This window comes from Scardinius erythrophthalmus (assembly GCF_964197995.2).
Source record: "Scardinius erythrophthalmus genome assembly, chromosome: 17".
NCBI classification, from domain to species: domain Eukaryota; kingdom Metazoa; phylum Chordata; class Actinopteri; order Cypriniformes; family Leuciscidae; genus Scardinius; species Scardinius erythrophthalmus.
In genome coordinates, this window is record NC_138237.1 from 21,858,796 (window position 1) to 21,876,816 (window position 18,021).

General features: G+C 37.4%; 1 protein-coding gene across 1 annotated transcript; it reads left to right on the forward strand.

Annotated features, from left to right (window-relative positions):
* The first annotated feature begins 4,053 nt into the window (after positions 1-4,053).
* On the forward strand, positions 4,054-17,192 carry pygma (phosphorylase, glycogen, muscle A). Its single transcript, XM_081391632.1, has 20 exons — positions 4,054-4,371; positions 7,674-7,775; positions 7,858-7,936; positions 8,129-8,232; positions 8,455-8,586; positions 8,669-8,780; positions 9,673-9,755; positions 10,017-10,160; positions 10,311-10,403; positions 10,713-10,859; positions 11,584-11,747; positions 12,139-12,253; positions 12,368-12,469; positions 12,563-12,710; positions 13,290-13,348; positions 13,469-13,610; positions 14,057-14,264; positions 14,383-14,517; positions 14,967-15,033; positions 15,125-17,192. Exons 1-20 carry the CDS (start codon positions 4,129-4,131, stop codon positions 15,272-15,274), a joined length of 2,529 nt encoding a protein of 842 aa, XP_081247758.1. The 5' UTR covers positions 4,054-4,128; the 3' UTR covers positions 15,275-17,192.
* Positions 17,193-18,021: the final 829 nt, after the last annotated feature.

The window sequence follows — 18,021 nt, forward strand, 5'->3', positions numbered from 1 at the left end:
CAGATGTTGCATTTCCTGTTCATAATGTTTCGACTCATTTTTCACACCAAAAATGGGTGGAGGGGTGTGAGAAAAAGTGGAGAGAGAGAAAAGTTTTTTTAGTTACAGAATAAAAAATCACAATTTTTGTCTTAAAAATAAAAATATCTAAACATCCTTAATACATATTTATTTGAGAAGCAAAACTACATACGATGTTGTCAGAGAATATATCTTGATTTTGTTTTCTTATTTTAAGCATGAATTTAAAAAAGTTATGAGGTTTATGTTTAAAAAATGGGTATCACTTTTCAATAAGGTTTCATTAGTTAATATTAATTAACAAATTTAGTTAACATAAACAATGAATGGACAATACTTCTTGCAGCATTAATTCGAGTCTTAGATCATGTTCATTTTAACATTTACTAATTATTAAAATCAAAGGTTGAATTTGTTAACATTAGTTAATGCACTGTGAACTAATATGAACAAAAAAAACATTAACATAGATTAATAAATACTGTAACAATTACTGCTCATGCTCACATATATATATATATATATAGTGAGGAAAATAAGTATTTGAACACCCTGCTATTTTGCAAGTTCTCCCACTTAGAAATCATGGAGGGGTCTGAAATTGTCATCGTAGGTGCATGTCCACTGTGAGAGACATAATAAATAAATAAAAAATCCATAAATCACAATGTATGATTTTTTAACTATTTATTTGAATGATACAGCTGCAAATAAGTATTTGAACACCTGAGAAAATCAATGTTAATATTTGGTACAGTAGCCTTTGTTTGCAATTACAGAGGTCAAACGTTTCCTGTAGTTTTTCACCAGGTTTGCACACACTGCAGGAGGGATTTTGGCCCACTCCTCCACACAGATCTTCTCTAGATCAGTCAGGTTTCTGGGCTGTCGCTGAGAAACACGGAGTTTGAGCTCCCTCCAAAGATTCTCTATTGGGTTTAGGTCTGGAGACTGGCTAGGCCACGCCAGAACCTTGATATGCTTCTTACAGAGCCACTCCTTGGTTGCCCTGGCTGTGTGCTTTGGGTCATTGTCATGTTGGAAGACCCAGCCTCGACCCATCTTCAATGCTCTAACTGAGGGAAGGAGGTTGTTCCCCAAAATCTCGCAATACATGGCCCCGGTCATCCTCTCCTTAATACAGTGCAGTCGCCCTGTCCCATGTGCAGAAAAACACCCCCAAAGCATGATGCTACCACCCCATGCTTCACAGTAGGGATGGTGTTCTTGGGATGGTACTCATCATTCTTCTTCCTCCAAACACGTTTAGTGGAATTATGACCAAAAAGTTCTATTTTGGTCTCATCTGACCTCATGACTTTCTCCCATGACTCCTCTGGATCATCCAAATGGTCATTGGCAAACTTAAGACGGGCCTTGACATGTGCTGGTTTAAGCAGGGGAACCTTCCGTGCCATGCATGATTTCAAACCATGACGTCTTAGTGTATTACCAACAGTAACCTTGGAAACGGTGGTCCCAGCTCTTTTCAGGTCATTGACCAGCTCCTCCCGTGTAGTTCTGGGCTGATTTCTCACCTTTCTTAGGATCATTGAGACCCCACGAGGTGAGATCTTGCATGGAGCCCCAGTCCGAGGGAGATTGACAGTCATGTTTAGCTTCTTCCATTTTCTAATGATTGCTCCAACAGTGGACCTTTTTTCACCAAGCTGCTTGGCAATTTCCCCGTAGCCCTTTCCAGCCTTTTGGAGGTGTACAATTTTGTCTCTAGTGTCTTTGGACAGCTCTTTGGTCTTGGCCATGTTAGTAGTTGGATTCTTACTGATTGTATGGGGTGGACAGGTGTCTTTATGCAGCTCACGACCTCAAACAGGTGCATCTAATTTAGGATAATAAATGGAGTGGAAGTGGACATTTTAAAGGCAGACTAACAGGTCTTTGAGGGTCAGAATTCTAGCTGATAGACAGGTGTTCAAATACGTATTTGCAGCTGTATCATACAAATAAATAGTTAAAAAAATCATATATTGTGATTTCAGGATTTTGTTTTTTAGATTATGTCTCTCACAGTGGACATGCACCTACGATGACAATTTCAGACCCCTCCATGATTTCCAAGTGGGAGAACTTGCAAAATAGCAGGGTGTTCAAATACTTATTTTCCTCACTGTATATATATATATACACAGTTCCGGTCAAAAGTTTGGAAACATTACTATTTTTTTTAAGCTCATCAAGCCGGCATTTATTTGACCAAAAATACAGAAAAAACAGTAATATTGTGAAATATTAATACAATTTAAAATAATGGTTTTCTATTTTAATATACTTTAAAATATAGTTTATTTCTGTGATGCAAAGCTGAATTTTCATCAGCCATTAGTCCAGTATTCAGTGTCACATGATCCTTCAGAAATCACTCTAATTTGCTGATTTAATATTCAGTTATTATCAATGTTGGATTCTTTGATGAATAAGAAGTTAAATAAAGAACAGCATTTATTTAAAATAGAAATCGTTTGTAACAATATACCCTACCATTCAAAACTTTGGGGTCAATCATTTTTTTATTTCTTTTTTTTTTTTAAAGAAATTAATACTTTTTTTTTCAGCAAGGATGTGTTAAATTGATAAAAGGTGATTGTAAAGATTTATTTTGTTAGAAATGATTTCTATTTTGAATAAATACTGTTCTTTTATTAAAAACTTTTTATTCATCAATGAATCCTAAAAAAAGGTATCACAGGTTATAAATATTAAATTATTGGTAATAACTGAGTATCAAATCAGCAAATTAGAATGATTTCTGAAGGATCATGTGACACTGAAGACTGGAGTAATGATGCTGAAAATTCAGCTTTGCATCACAGGAATAAATTATATTTTAAAGTAGGCTATATTAAAATAGAAAACCATTATTTTAAATTGTAATGATATATATATATATATATATATATATATATATATATATATATATATATATATATATATATATATATATATATATATATATATATATATATATATATATATATATTTTTTTAAACAAGAAATATATAAATATATTATCTTAAAAATATATAATTATAGCTTATGAAATTTGGCTTCTCAAGTAAATGTAACTTTTTATGAATTATTAAGGATAACTGTGACTTTGTTTAAGTCTGAGCATTACAGGACTGTGATAATAAAGCATGGACACAAACTATCTCACACATGCACTATCCAGTTCTGATGGTGTGATCAACTTTAACAAGTTGTGTTGGCTCCCCTCAGTGGCCACATCATATACTTTAATTTCTCACTCTACTGAAGTTTGTATTGACCAAAATGTAAAAAAAAAAAAAGTGCTTTATTGAAATTGAATAACAAACAAACAAATAACATATGCTTAATGTCTCATTTGTTAACTTTTTTATTTTTTTAAACAATTTTTCAAAGTTAAAACCTAAACCTGATGGAATAAGAAGAAATTAGTGCTGTTTACTTAGGAATAAAATTGGACGTAGTATGATTTAAGAATATTTGCACTAAAAAAAAAAAAAAAAAAAAAACTTTCACTGCTTGTACTGCCTTATATTTATCTTAAATGTAAGTGTAATGTATTTAGATTATATTCAGTGCAATGTAAATTAGGAAGATATCTATTAATAACTGATTGTTTGTTTATTTTGTGTTTTAGATTAAGAATTCATGTGTGGTGTTGTATCCTCCAGATGCTGTGGTGCTCAGCTGTTATATCGAACTATGTGAGCCGCATGCCGTTTAAATATCATGGCCTTTGAGCTGGGTCATTGCAGCTATTAATGTCTTGGGCTCCATGAGTTCTGCACACTCAAGCTATTGTACGAGTTGCTGTTGTTCAACTCAAAATTCTGGTATTTATCAATAGGCTAATTTACACTTCCATTGTAGATAGTACTTAACAGCTGCGTTAAAAAGAAAACACCGTCTCTTCTTGTTCAAAAAGCGTAAACTTATATTGAAAACGTCATTCGATGATGGCTACGCACCGACCCCGCCCACTAATTAATATTCATGAGGGAGACTTTAAATAAAGAGAGCCGTCAACGAGGCATGGGTGCTGTTGCGTGCGGTCTGGTGTTTTACACTTTTACCTGATCCGAAGACGAGACTGCTGTCACCATGTCCAAACCACTGTCAGACCACGACAAGAAGAAGCAGATTTCTGTGAGGGGGCTCGCCGGTGTGGAGAATGTGTCGGACTTAAAGAAAAACTTTAATCGTCATTTGCATTTCACGCTGGTAAAGGATAGAAACGTATCCACCAAACGGGATTATTACTTTGCGCTCGCGCACACAGTCAGAGACCACTTGGTAGGCAGATGGATCAGAACACAGCAGCATTATTACGAGAAAGACCCCAAAGTAAGTGCATGCATGTCGAGAGTGTAGGCTACCAAAGCAAAAGCAAGTCCATGCATGACACTACTGCACCAAAACCAAAGACTTGTAAGCAATTAATAACTACACCCGTCAATGCATCTCTAATAACATGGTATCTGTGCAGGGGCGATGCCCTGCTTGACCACAGCATTGTTGACCTTTTCTGACCCCTCTTCAGGATCAGCAGCACCCTCTGCTAAATATAATCAGGATTCACTAGATTAAAAACAAAGTGCAAATGTAACTCATCTTTGGTAGTCTAATGTAATTTCTGCAATGACTTTGACTGGCATTAACCTGCAGACCTCAATTTAGGGAAAATGAATGCTGATCAATAGCATGATCTGTACATTACTAGCACAAAAATTGCATCTCCAGATTAATGCATCCTGTCATGTGCATGCATAAAGCATCTTGATTTATATTAAACGTATATTTATATAATATTTGATCTGATTTACAGCTTATTATATTTCATTGAAATGTTACTAGAGGGACCTTTTGTAAATATTAAAAAGATCAAGCAGCGGTAAAAGTAAAACAAGAATGTGTCAGTACTCAAGGCATCAAAATCTGAATCGGATGACAGGAGATGAAACCACAGCTCAGCATCCCTGACCTTTTCCTCTCCAGTCTAGCTCGAAATCCCTGGATGGAATTGGTGTCTAGGATATAAAGGTCAAAAGTTGCTCCCTAAAAGAAAGGTCACTGTAGAAACCTATATGGGAAGAGGTGTGTAATTCAGCCTCATAATAAATCAGAGTTATAAAGACTATACAAACTTTTTACAGGAAATACCATAAATAAAAAATGACATGGACTTCTTTAGAGAGTTCTATTCTGCTCCTGCTCCTCAAACATTAGAGCTCCAATGAGGCTCATGAGTCATGACTGTTTCCGTGAAAATGTGATTGTGGAAGTGATGTGAGAAACCTTGTCTAAGAAACCAGTTTCTTGAGTTCAAAGCTTTTGGATGCTAAGAAACTGCTGGTGTGGGCAGAAGTTTGTGGTTTACCTGGACATTGCCATCTGTTTCATAGTTTTTAACACCATTAAAAACTTGCACAACACGCTGGTCTGCACTCAGAACTTCTTCATTAGCTGCTTTACAGAATAATATTACATACTCTGTAACCTTTTCTGCTGACCTCACTGCTGGTTATTTTTGCTGGAGTCAAAATGCCACTGTTATATAACACCATTGACCTTCCCCAATCTCTGACTAGTCTGTTTCAGCCCGTCATGCCACCACACACCCACACTCACCTCCACTGTCTCTTTCTCTCTCTTGCTTTTCATACCCAACACCAAAGGAAGGCCTAAAATGTCAAAGGCTACAACAGGGATGGTATCGGATTGCCATGCGTTAAATCATCCCTCTTCCAGAAAGTTTTAAAATAGTCCTTAATAAAGTCTAAAAATAGTGCCCAGGCAGAGGATGGTCCATGGAGAGCTTAACTTGGTAACCCCAAATCAATATATTGAAATTACATAACCATTACGGAAGCAATGTCATGTTCCTTATATATATATTTATATGAAGAAATATTAACACTACAGTAAGGTTTCATTTAACCTCACTAGTTAACATGAACTAACAATGAAGAATACTTCTACATCATTTATTAATATTTCTTGATGTTAATTTCAACATTTTTTAAATAAAAAAATGTATGCATAAGTTAAATGTACTACATGAACAAAAAGTAAACCTTTATATTTTTACTAACATTAAAGATTAATAAATGCTTAAAAAATTTGCTCAAAGTTCATGTCAGAGTTGTAAAGAGTACCTGGAAACCATGGCTGAGTAACAGTACTGATACCTTAGAGCAAAAATGACTCCATTACAAGTCACTCTTAAATGTCATACTGCCGGTTTCACAGACGAGGCTTAAGCCTATTCCCAGCCTAAATTGCATGTTTGAGCTGTCTCACCGGCTGCTTGTTCTCATATATGAGACACGATTCAGCAACTACCTGCCAATGCACTTCACATAAAGTAGCCTTGTTGACAAGTTTGGGGTGAGTAAGGGCACAAGAAATAGTACCTTCAATGCCCTGTAGATGGCGACTTCTTTAGTAGCAGAAATAAACTGCTGCAGAAAAAGTTAGGTGCCATGCAAAATGTAACAAATTATTGCGTTTCTTATCAGAAATGTATTGGTATGCTGCTCGAAATTCATTGGCCGACGGCATCCATGTTTTTTGAGATGCGTGAATGTCCTCATAGACAATCTGTGGCACCTTGGACGAAGACACCGCATACCAGTTTTCAAGTCCATCGGACTGACTGTGGCGTAGACATAACCATTTTCATGTTGTTGTTATTTTTTCATTTTATAGTGCCACTAAGTGGCCAGTCACTGCATCCTTTTTCATGCTACCACAGTCTGAGCCCAATACATAGGTGTACCAAGTTTGGTGAAATTATCTCATTCCATTCAACAGGGATAGCCGTTTTTGTAAAAGTGGTCATGCCCACTTCGAACATTTTGGCGTGAATTGAAATTTTGACCTTTTTTTTCAATAATTATTATTGACAATCAGACTCCAGAGAATTATTCTGCACTGGTGTGATTCTGATCGGGCAAAAAAACTAGGACTAGTAAGCAAAGGTAGGTTTTTTCAAATATGCCTTGAGCCACGGATTCCAATGATATAAGACACTTGAGCCTGCGACAAACAGTTTAGGAGTTATGAGCCATTCCATACTTTTGCTTGCTATAGCACCACCATCAGGCCACTTGGGGCGAGCTTCGATGATGTTGTAGACGGGTTTGGATTTGCGGTTTGGTTTGCCTGATCACTTTTAGCTGATCCTTGGAAACTCTAACAATTACAATAGGGTTTCACCACTACGCGCTTTAACCCCTAATGATAAACACAAACAACGAATGACTCCTGACTAAAGGCCCGTTCACACCAAGGACGATAACTATAAAGATAACGATAAAGATATAATTCTAAAAATCGTTCTCCATATTAAAGAATAACAGAGTTCACACCACAACTATAACGATAAAGATATGAGGAATGATATCGTTGGGATCACTTTCAGAACGATTTTTTTTCAGCTGTCGAACGATAAAACACTGACAGCCAATCAGAATCCACTCTAATTTAAAGGTCTCGCGCATTTAAAATGGATCTGGATCATCCGGGCGACCGTTGTCGGTCGTTGGTGTGGACGCATATATAGTTATCTTTATCGTTATCTTTATAGTTATCGTGCTTGGTGTGAACGGGCCTTAACTCTGTCTTATCCTTCTTGTGTCTGTTAGCGTGTATATTACCTTTCCCTGGAGTTCTACATGGGCCGTACCTTGCAGAACACTATGGTGAACCTGGCCCTGGAGAACGCTTGTGATGAAGCCACATATCAGGTAAGACAACACTACGAAGCCAGTGTATTGCTTTAGATTATTGTTTTGAAACCAATTAATGATTACACACCTTGTTCCACAGCTGGGTCTGGACATGGAAGAGCTGCAGGAGATGGAGGAAGATGCTGGACTGGGAAATGGAGGCCTTGGCCGTCTTGCTGGTGAGTAATCTGACCTTAGGTTTGAAAGAGAAACCATCATTCTAAGTATATGGATTTTTTCAACTTTGCACAAGAAAGTCAGAGAATAGTGGAACAGCCTGATTTTGAAACTTTCAAAGCTACAGAACCTTTCTCAAGCATGATAAATCTGTTTCTGAAAAGTCGCCCTTGGTCTCTCTCTCTTTCTGTTAGCTTGCTTTCTGGACTCTATGGCCTCTCTTGGCCTGGCTGCCTACGGTTACGGAATTCGCTACGAATTTGGTATCTTCAACCAGAAAATCAGCAATGGCTGGCAGGTAGTTTAAATGACCTTTAATAGTTTGACTTGATTTGAAAAACAAAAAGAAAAGAAAAGCAAACCCCAATGAATTAATGGTGCTTGCTATTTCTAAACAACTGCCTAGCAACCACCTTTTCACATTCACATTTTTTTCCATTTGTAAACATGCATAAATATTACTTAATTAAACATGTTTACTCTGCATCCGTTTAATCCGTATAATATCAATGATCGACAGGTTGAAGAGGCAGACGACTGGCTCCGCTACGGTAACCCATGGGAGAAAGCCCGTCCAGAATATATGCGTCCAGTGCACTTTTATGGTAGGACAGAGCATCACCCAGATGGAGTGAAATGGGTTGATACTCAGGTATGGCATCACCATTCATAAAGCTCTACATTTGTGTGTGTTAATACTATATTTATAAACCCCTTTTATATTGTTTACCCAGGTTGTCTTGGCTTTGCCCTACGACACCCCTGTACCCGGATACAGAAACAACATCGTAAACACCATGAGGCTGTGGTCTGCTAAAGCCCCATGCGATTTCAACCTGAAAGACTGTGAGTGCCAGTGACAGTTTTCATACATGCTGAAAACACCAGCCTAGACCATACTAACCAGCATACTAAGGCCCAATATACTTCAAGCATAATTGAAGAACGAAGAGATGTGAGGTCATTTCCAACAAAATCAGGCTAAAAGCTACTTAGTTTGGAGCTCATTTTTGGGAGTTTCCCACAAAAGTTCTATCTGGCCGGTAAACACCTTTAAAACTACCACTGGTTCGTGGCGATGATGTAATAGCAGAGATGGTCTTATTATTGGGAGATACGTGGCTCTACCATTGGAGAAAGCGGTACTGCTAACTTGGATCACGTGTGCCTTAATAACCGATCACATTACAACCTTGACGTCATTTAGTTTCGTTCAGAGTTGCGTCACTGTCAGTCAGTCACTGTTTGTGGATACCATATAAATGAATGTAAACTGAATCCTACCTGTCACACAGTTGTTTGTGACTTCTCTTATAAAACAGCATTTTTTTCTGTGTAAACTCTAAAAATAGATAAGTACAAAACAAATGTTTAAGAGCAAATATGTTGAAGATTAGCTAATAGGCCGTAGATTTGTTAAATGATAATTAATCTAATTTAAAGCGACACTGACATTTTTTTCATGTTTAATACTGTAAAGATGTTTGATTTAAAGAAATCAATTGTACAAAATTCTATATAAATAAATGTGGTGCTATATATATACATACCAAATAGACACACCTAAACCAGCTAATCTAGTTCTTACTAGGCATACTAGAGACTTCCAGGCAGGTGTGTTGAGGCAAGTTGGAGCTAAACTTTGCAGGACAGTGGCCCTCCAGGAGCAGGTTTGGATACCCCTGCCTTAAACCATCCAATCTGGACTCTGTCTTACATGTTCTCCTTCCATCCTCAGTTAATGTTGGTGGCTACATTCAGGCTGTGCTGGACAGGAACCTGGCTGAGAACATCTCTCGTGTGCTCTACCCCAATGACAACGTCAGTAAACACACAATAGGTCCTTAATTTAAAGGAAAAGTTCACCCAAAAATTAACATTTAGTCAATATTTAAATTTTGAGGAAGATACTGTTTGCTTTTACAATGTATGAAGACTGAGGCTTTCAAACTTTAAAAAGGGCCTCAAAAGCATCATAATACCATTCAATCTCTGGGTCAACTATTCCATTAAGGACAGCCATAGTTTTGACACAAGTGGTCTTTAAGCACCTGCCTGAAGTTTTCGGTCCCTGTCTTGTAGTTTTTTGAGGGTAAGGAGCTCAGATTGAAGCAGGAGTACTTTGTAGTGGCTGCGACTCTCCAAGACATCATCCGCCGCTTCAAGGTTTCCAAGTTCGGCTCCAGGGATATTGTGCGCACAGACTTCAACAATCTGCCTGACAAGGTCAGCTCCGTTCACCTATCTTATACATATATGAAGATCTTCTGAAGACTCATTGAAAGATGTGTGTCTTGACGTTTCTTGTCAAGCAGTGAAAGGTGTGGGTGTCACAGCTCTGCTTTTCTTGATCTTCTTTTGTTTGACTGCTTTCAGGTGGCCATTCAGCTAAACGACACTCACCCTGCCTTAGCCATCCCTGAGCTGATGAGAGTATTGGTTGATGAGGAAAAACTAGCTTGGGAGAAGGTTTGAGATTTGTGAAGTTTTTTTTTTTTATTCCTTCAAGTTTCATACAGTACTAAAAGGCCACAGACTCATAACTCTAGAGGGCGACAGAGTACAGACAAGCTCAGATCTCAAAAATGATACTGAACAGTGAACAATACCATCATTACATTCACTATATTACTTTTAAAATGATATTTGTTTTGTTCCTTATTTATAGTTAACATTAAATACAAGTGTTTTAAAATCCAAAAAAGTCACTCTTGATATAAATGAAGTCTACTGGATAAGTTGTAAGCCAAACTGTGTAAACTCCCTCACTCTCTGCAGGCATGGGACATCTGCGTTAGGACCTGTGCCTACACCAACCACACTGTGCTGCCTGAGGCTCTGGAACGCTGGCCCATTGACCTCTTCCAGTCCCTGCTGCCCCGGCACCTTGAGATCATCTACGAAATCAACCGCCGCCACATGGAGGTCCAGCTTCAACACAACACAAAACTGTCTATAACACACTTTTACACTACATCAGAGAGCCAAGATTTGGCTGTTCAAAAGTTTTGGGTCTGCAAGATTTTTAAGCAAATCTTTTAATGCTTTGATCTGTACTTGATCTAAAATACAGTTAAAACTATTATTGTGAAATATTGTTACAATTTAATAAATTTCAATATATTTTAAAATGTAACTTATTCCTGTGATGGCAAAGCTGAATTTTCAGCATCATCACAGTGTCACATGATCCTTCAGAAATCATTCTAATATGCTGATTTGCTGCTCAAGAAAAACTAGTGCTGTCAAATTGATTAATCGCGATTAATCGTATCTAACATAAACGTTTGTGTTAATATAATAAATGTGTATATACAGTACATGTGTGTTTGCGTGTATAAATATATACATATTATGTACAAAAGCATATATACATATTTATATATATATGTCACTTACATATATTATATAAACACAAACTTTTATGTTAGATGCGATTAATCACGATTCACCGATTTGACAGCACTAGTTTTCCACAATTATTTGATGAATAGAAAGTTCAAAAGAACAGCATTTTTGACAATATTTTGTAACATTTAAAGCATCCTTGGTTAATAAAAGTATTTCTTTCCTGCTGATAGATACCGTAACATCAAAAAGCGTGTTTTGTGAGCGTGTTGTATACAGAACAGTCTGTTTGTTGTTATAGCGCGTGTCCTCTATTTACCCCGGTGATGTGGACCGTATGCGCCGCATGTCTCTCATTGAGGAGGATGGACAGAAGAGAGTCAACATGGCTCATTTGTGCATTGTTGGCTCTCATGCAGTCAACGGTGTGGCACGTATCCACTCCGACATCCTCAAAGCTACCATGTATGTATTCAAACACACATACAGACAAACCACGTTAATCACAGATCTTTACATACAATCTTAACTAACTTGCGGTATTAAAGAAATTGTATAAATGACAATTCACACGATATGTCATATGACAGCTTTCTGTTCCTCAATAGTCTAACATTTAAGTCATTGGATCATTAAGTCAGTGAACTGAACTTGCGAATTGAATCAGTGAACAAATTGTTGTTTTGAGATTGTGCAGTTTATACGGTTCACTAAACAGACTGAATGATTTGTTAATGAAATGTTTTTACAAATCACCCGGTCACAGTAGTTCTCAGTGAATAATTGACTTAAATTTCTGCTAGTTTCTAATGACATGAGGGTGAGTAAATAATGACCCTATTCCTTTACTAAATAGATTCAAAGACTTCTTTGAGATGGATCCAAAAAAGTTCCAGAACAAAACCAATGGTATCACCCCTCGCCGTTGGTTGGTGATGTGCAACCCTGGTCTGGCTGAGGTCATTGCAGAGGTTGGTGAGCTTCATAACTGTGTCTGTACTAATTGCACTTTTATATAATGTATAATGTCATGGTGTGATAGTCATATTCCTGCTCTGACTTTCTTTGGCCTGCTCAAATCTTAGAGAATCGGAGAGGACTTCATTCGCGATCTGGATCAGCTGCAAAAGCTTCGTAATTTTGTCAACGATGAGGCTTTCATTCGAGATATCGCCAAAGTTAAACAGGTTAGAAGTTATGAAAATGTGGACCATATCAACTACCCAGTGGGTTTTGGAATTTAAAATGGATTTTTTTCTTGATGTTCACACCTCTACCAGGAGAACAAGATGAAGTTCGCTGTGCACCTGGAAGAGCACTACAAAGTAAAAATCAACCCCAACTCAATGTTTGACCTTCAGGTGAAGAGAATCCATGAGTATAAGAGGCAGCTGCTCAACTGTCTACACATTATCACTTTCTACAACCGTGAGTGGCTTCTGCACTTTAAAGGGAGAGTTCACCCAAAAATTAAAAAAACATCCTGTCATTTACTCCCCTCAAGTTGGTCCAAACCTGTATACATTTCTTTGTTCTGCAAAGGAAGATATTTGGGAGAATGTTTGTATCCGAAATCTGCTTGGTTACAAACATTCTCCCAAATATCTTCCTTTGCAGAACAAAGAAATGTATACAGGTTTGGAACAACTTGAGGGGGAGTAAATAATGACAGAATTTTCATTTTTGGGTGAACTATCCCTTTAACTCCTTCATGTCCCCTTCTCATTATCACTATCAGTCCGGTGTATTTTTGGAAGAGAAAATAAACATATATAAAAATTATATTTTATATTATAAAATAAAATAAATTAAACATCTCCCCCTTTTTTACTATTGCTTTTAGTCAGGGTTGTCTTCTCTGAGGATAAGTTTTTGACATTTTTGTAAGAGAAAATAAGCATAAATTAATTAATGAAAACATATTTGTCCTTTTATCACTATCACTATCAGTCAGGGGTGTTTTCTTTGAGGAGATATAAAATATATGAGTTATTTCTATTTTTGCAGGTATCAGGAAAGAGCCTAACAAGCAGTGGACCCCAAGAACAATTATGATTGGAGGAAAGGTAATCTTACCATATCAAGTGACTCCAATGCAGCCAGATTTGCATGAAGATGTTTGTTTAATTCTTTTGTCATATCTAAATTGTTGTATGTGTTATAATGTTCTGCTCAATCTTTCCCAGGCTGCTCCTGGCTACCACACAGCTAAAATGATTATTCGTCTCATCACAGCTATTGGTGAGGTGGTAAACAATGACCCGGTGGTGGGCGACCGCCTCAAAGTCATTTTTCTGGAGAACTACAGAGTTACCCTTGCTGAGAAAGGTGCCAAATTACAACGTTTGAAGTGTCTTGATATTATCCAGGGGCGCTGGAAGGTGTAAAGATGGAGCTTTAATATAATTTAAATGTGCATTTGTCCACGGACAAAGACAAAAACCTCACAAATAACATTTCATGACACACTTTTACATTTATAAAACACATACACAATCAATGCAATTGAGAATTTCAAATGTTTAAGTTATTTTATTTTATTTTTAATCATACCTTGATATTTTAATAATATAATTTAAGTTAATACTAAATGTGATTAATTAATAAAAAAATTAAAATAACAGGCTGGTTAAAACATTGCAGCATTGTAACTCTACCTGCCCATCTTCGGTTCCTCACTTTAAAACTCAATCCAGCGCCACTTATACTGCCTTATATTCACCTGAAAGTGTGAGTCATGTGTTCATGAACTTGTCCATCCTTGTTTTTGTCAGTGATCCCAGCATCTGACCTGTCCGAGCAGATCTCCACAGCCGGCACAGAAGCTTCTGGAACAGGCAACATGAAGTTCATGCTGAATGGAGCTCTGACCATCGGCACCATGGATGGAGCCAATGTGGAGATGGCAGAGGAAGCAGGAGATGACAATTTCTTTATTTTCGGCATGAGAGTGGAGGATGTCGAAGCCATGGATGCTAAAGGGTTTTGGAAAAAATACTATTTTTAATACTAAATAAAATATTAAACAAAAATATAATAATAAGCACTCACACAGTGTATGTATGTACTGTATGTGACATGACCTCCTTCCATCTGGCAGATACAACGCATCCGAGTTCTACAATCGTATTCCAGAGCTGAAGCAAGCCATGGACCAGATCTCTGGAGGGTTCTTCAGCCCAAAACAGCCAGACCTCTTCAAGGATATCGTCAACATGCTGATGCACAATGATAGGTAGACAAATAGGAACAAGAGACATTCACGTACACATTACCACAAACACAGATAGTCAGTCAAAGACATAATTTTTTCCCTGTTGTACAAGGAAAACATACAACTCCCAAGATAGGCATTATTTTTTACTGTAATTGAAAATTGTGCAGCCATCCATCCTGGAAACAAAATTCTTTCATTTTCCAAATGATTTGTATTTTCCTTCGTTTTAACAACTATACACAATATATACAGTATGGGGAGATAATTATAACTTATAACTAAAGGAACTACTGAACCTTACACATCATTTGCTGCTCATCTCACAGAGAGTTTATTTAAAGTCCATTCAAAAAATCTTATATCTGGGTCTTTAAAGAAATAGACACCTTTTAATATAAATAATATGCTGCTGTAGAACATATTTTAACTACATTTGTATATGAATCATGTTTCTTTTTGCCGCACAGGTTCAAGGTGTTTGCTGACTATGAAGACTACATTAAATGCCAAGATAAAGTCAGTGCATTGTATAAGGTAAGTGTGCAAACTTTTTTGGTTGTTACATTGTCAAACAAATTGAGAAATTATGAACCTTGATCATTTATAAATATCCTCCTGTTGACAGAAACCTAAGGAATGGACCAAGAAAGTCATCCTCAACATCGCCGGTTCAGGCAAGTTCTCCAGCGACCGCACCATCTCCCAGTACGCCCGTGAGATCTGGGGTGTAGAGCCCAGTCTGGAGAAGCTTGCTGCACCTGATGACCCAAATTAAACCAAGAACAACCTGTATGATCGAGCAACGCTAGATGCTCCCTCTTCATGAATCTTGCTCTTTCTTCCTATGGCAACCCGAACGCAGTCTGTCAATCTTCAATCTTAAATGTTCTGCCTCATTCACTTCACAAACAATCAATAACTTCAACAAACTCAATATTCAACAGGTAACATCTATATCAGCATTATTCAGCAAAAACCAGGGCTGTATTTCCCAAAAGCATCGTAGATCGTAGAAACCATTGGCATACATGGTCTATATGGCTGTGTTTACTCCTGGTATTAAGATGTGTTTTATTTGATCGGATAACAAGTAGACGAGGCTGACATATACCTGTTTACACCTGGTGTTTTAATCCCATCTCTTTTGTCCACTTTCAAGCACTTCATCCTGATTTTTCAGTCTAATGGACAAAAACTCGACGAACACGCCCGACGACGACAGAAAACGGAGTACAGCCGCTTTCATTTATGCTCTGTGAGTGCGTGTTAGAAATCAGGAATGGTGAGAGAACATTGTGCTTGGTATATTTTTCATCTTCAAACCAAACGTGGGTCTCCAGCCAACAAAGTTTAAATCCTGTCTGGCTAGCGCACTTCCCATAATGTTTATGCTTTAGGTCAGTAGATGGAGAGTAGGCGGTCTTTGCTATTGTCTGAACACATTTGACCACATGAGCGTTTACACTACGTAAGCAATCCAGTCGAATGCGTTTTCGACTACCTCTGGAAGTGGTCTAAAGTGGACAAGCTCAAAACATTTTAGACCCCTTTTACACCTGTATTTAGCGTTGTCCACTTGCGATCCGATCGACCCAAATGCATCTTAATTCCAGGTGTAAACAGGGTCTATAATCTACATAGGCTCAGTGTTGGGGAAAGTTACTTTTAAAAGTAATGCATTACAGTATTGTGTTACTCCCTAAAAAGTAACTAGTTGTGTTAGTTACTTTTTTGGAAAGTAATGCATTACATTACTTTTGCGTTACTTTTTCTCATTTTTTTTTATAACAACAAAAAAAGTTATTTTGAAACACAAATGTGATGTTTATTTAAATGAAAGTTCAGCCCCAAAGACATTGCTTAATAAAGTGAAATTAAATACATAAAGTATATTTGTATTCTTTAACATGTTAATTATTGCAGGTTTGCATAATATTCTGAGTTTGCATTCGACAGTTTTTATTAATTTCGAGGTATACTAAATCTGTTTTTGTGCAAGTGAGTTGAGTAAATGCTTTCTCACAATTAGATTAGAACTACAATGACCATCATGTTCAGACAGCGCACACAACACCTCTGTACTTACTTATTTGAAAAGGGAACTCAAAGTAAAGATATTTTGTTGTAAATGTAAAAGTAGTACGTTACTTTACTTGTACATTTACTTGTAATGTTACCCACAACACTGTATAGGCTTAAGATGCTTTTGGGAAACGCTCTGAATTGCATATTCAGAATGAGATGAGGAAAAATCACATCCAAGAAGGTTCTTGATGTTATATTTGGGTTTTGAAATTCAATAGATGTTTTTTTTCCCCCATCTAAACTGTTCAAACACTGCATACTTGGAAGGAAAAAAAATCCAATTAAATCCAATCTCAAACACTGTTGCATTTGGCTGTTAGTTCTTAAAGGATTAGAAGCATGCTTAAAATGACAAGATTGTCAGTAATGTGTGTAAAATGGCTGGTGTAGGGGGTTACGGTTGCTTTTAAAGTGAGGCAGTAAGCAGTGCTCATATGTATGTGAATCTTCACTTCTAACACTTTTTGGATTGTGTAATGTGTAAAAGTCACATAAATCATGCACTTAAAAGTCTCTTATCAGCTGTGCTCATCCCAAATACAAGGCCTTTTTTCAATTATTGTTGTTAAAGAACAACAAAACTGTGTAATAAATTACAAATAAACTGCTTGGTTCTGTTATTTATCTCACCAGTTTGCTAAGAATGAGAATAAGTGTTATGTAAACACACACTCATTGACCCATTCATGCACTTTAGTATTTACCCACGTGTGAGCGATCTCTCACACACTGCATGCATACAAGCAATGTTTGAAATCAGGGGTCAGTTATGCTATGCACTGCCAATAAACAATCTATTTGACGCGCAGTACTGTAATGGGTAACCAGCAATGTCTAGAGCTTGAGTACACCGCCACGATTGCGTGAGGAATGCTAAATCCCCCCATTGCACCTTCAACCTTGAGGTCATCTCACAAACTGGCAGGGGAACGCAAGAAACTGGCTTGATCTGTCACAGTGTGTTTCAAGCGAAGGTCTACGCTGAGTTATTTGCTCTGGCAGCTGGTGTTGCTCTTCACTGGAGCGATTTGGAGATAAACGGGTCCTGGCTTTCCATTCACACTGCAGAACGGGGGCCACTGGATTATCGCAGACGTCTGTTGCTTCATTTTACAACATTCTGTGCAAAAATGTCTGTGGCTAGAATGAATGTGTGATGTCAGTTCTCCTCAAGTTAATGCAAGTGGAGTTCATCACATTAACTGTGAATAACTTCAATTTACGTCTATGTCAGCCTTATTCAGCAAAAACTGATGTTTCAGGATTCTGGTCATTCTAAATCTATGCAACCGCAAGGGCTGTGTCCGTAAAACTTATTGGGAGCTGACTTGTTGCCTCGATGACTTTGTTGGCAGGTTTTGTGTACAAAGGTACCTCAAGAAACTGATTTCGGACAGACTTCTGAGGCAGGGTAACGGTTTAATGATCTACAGCAAA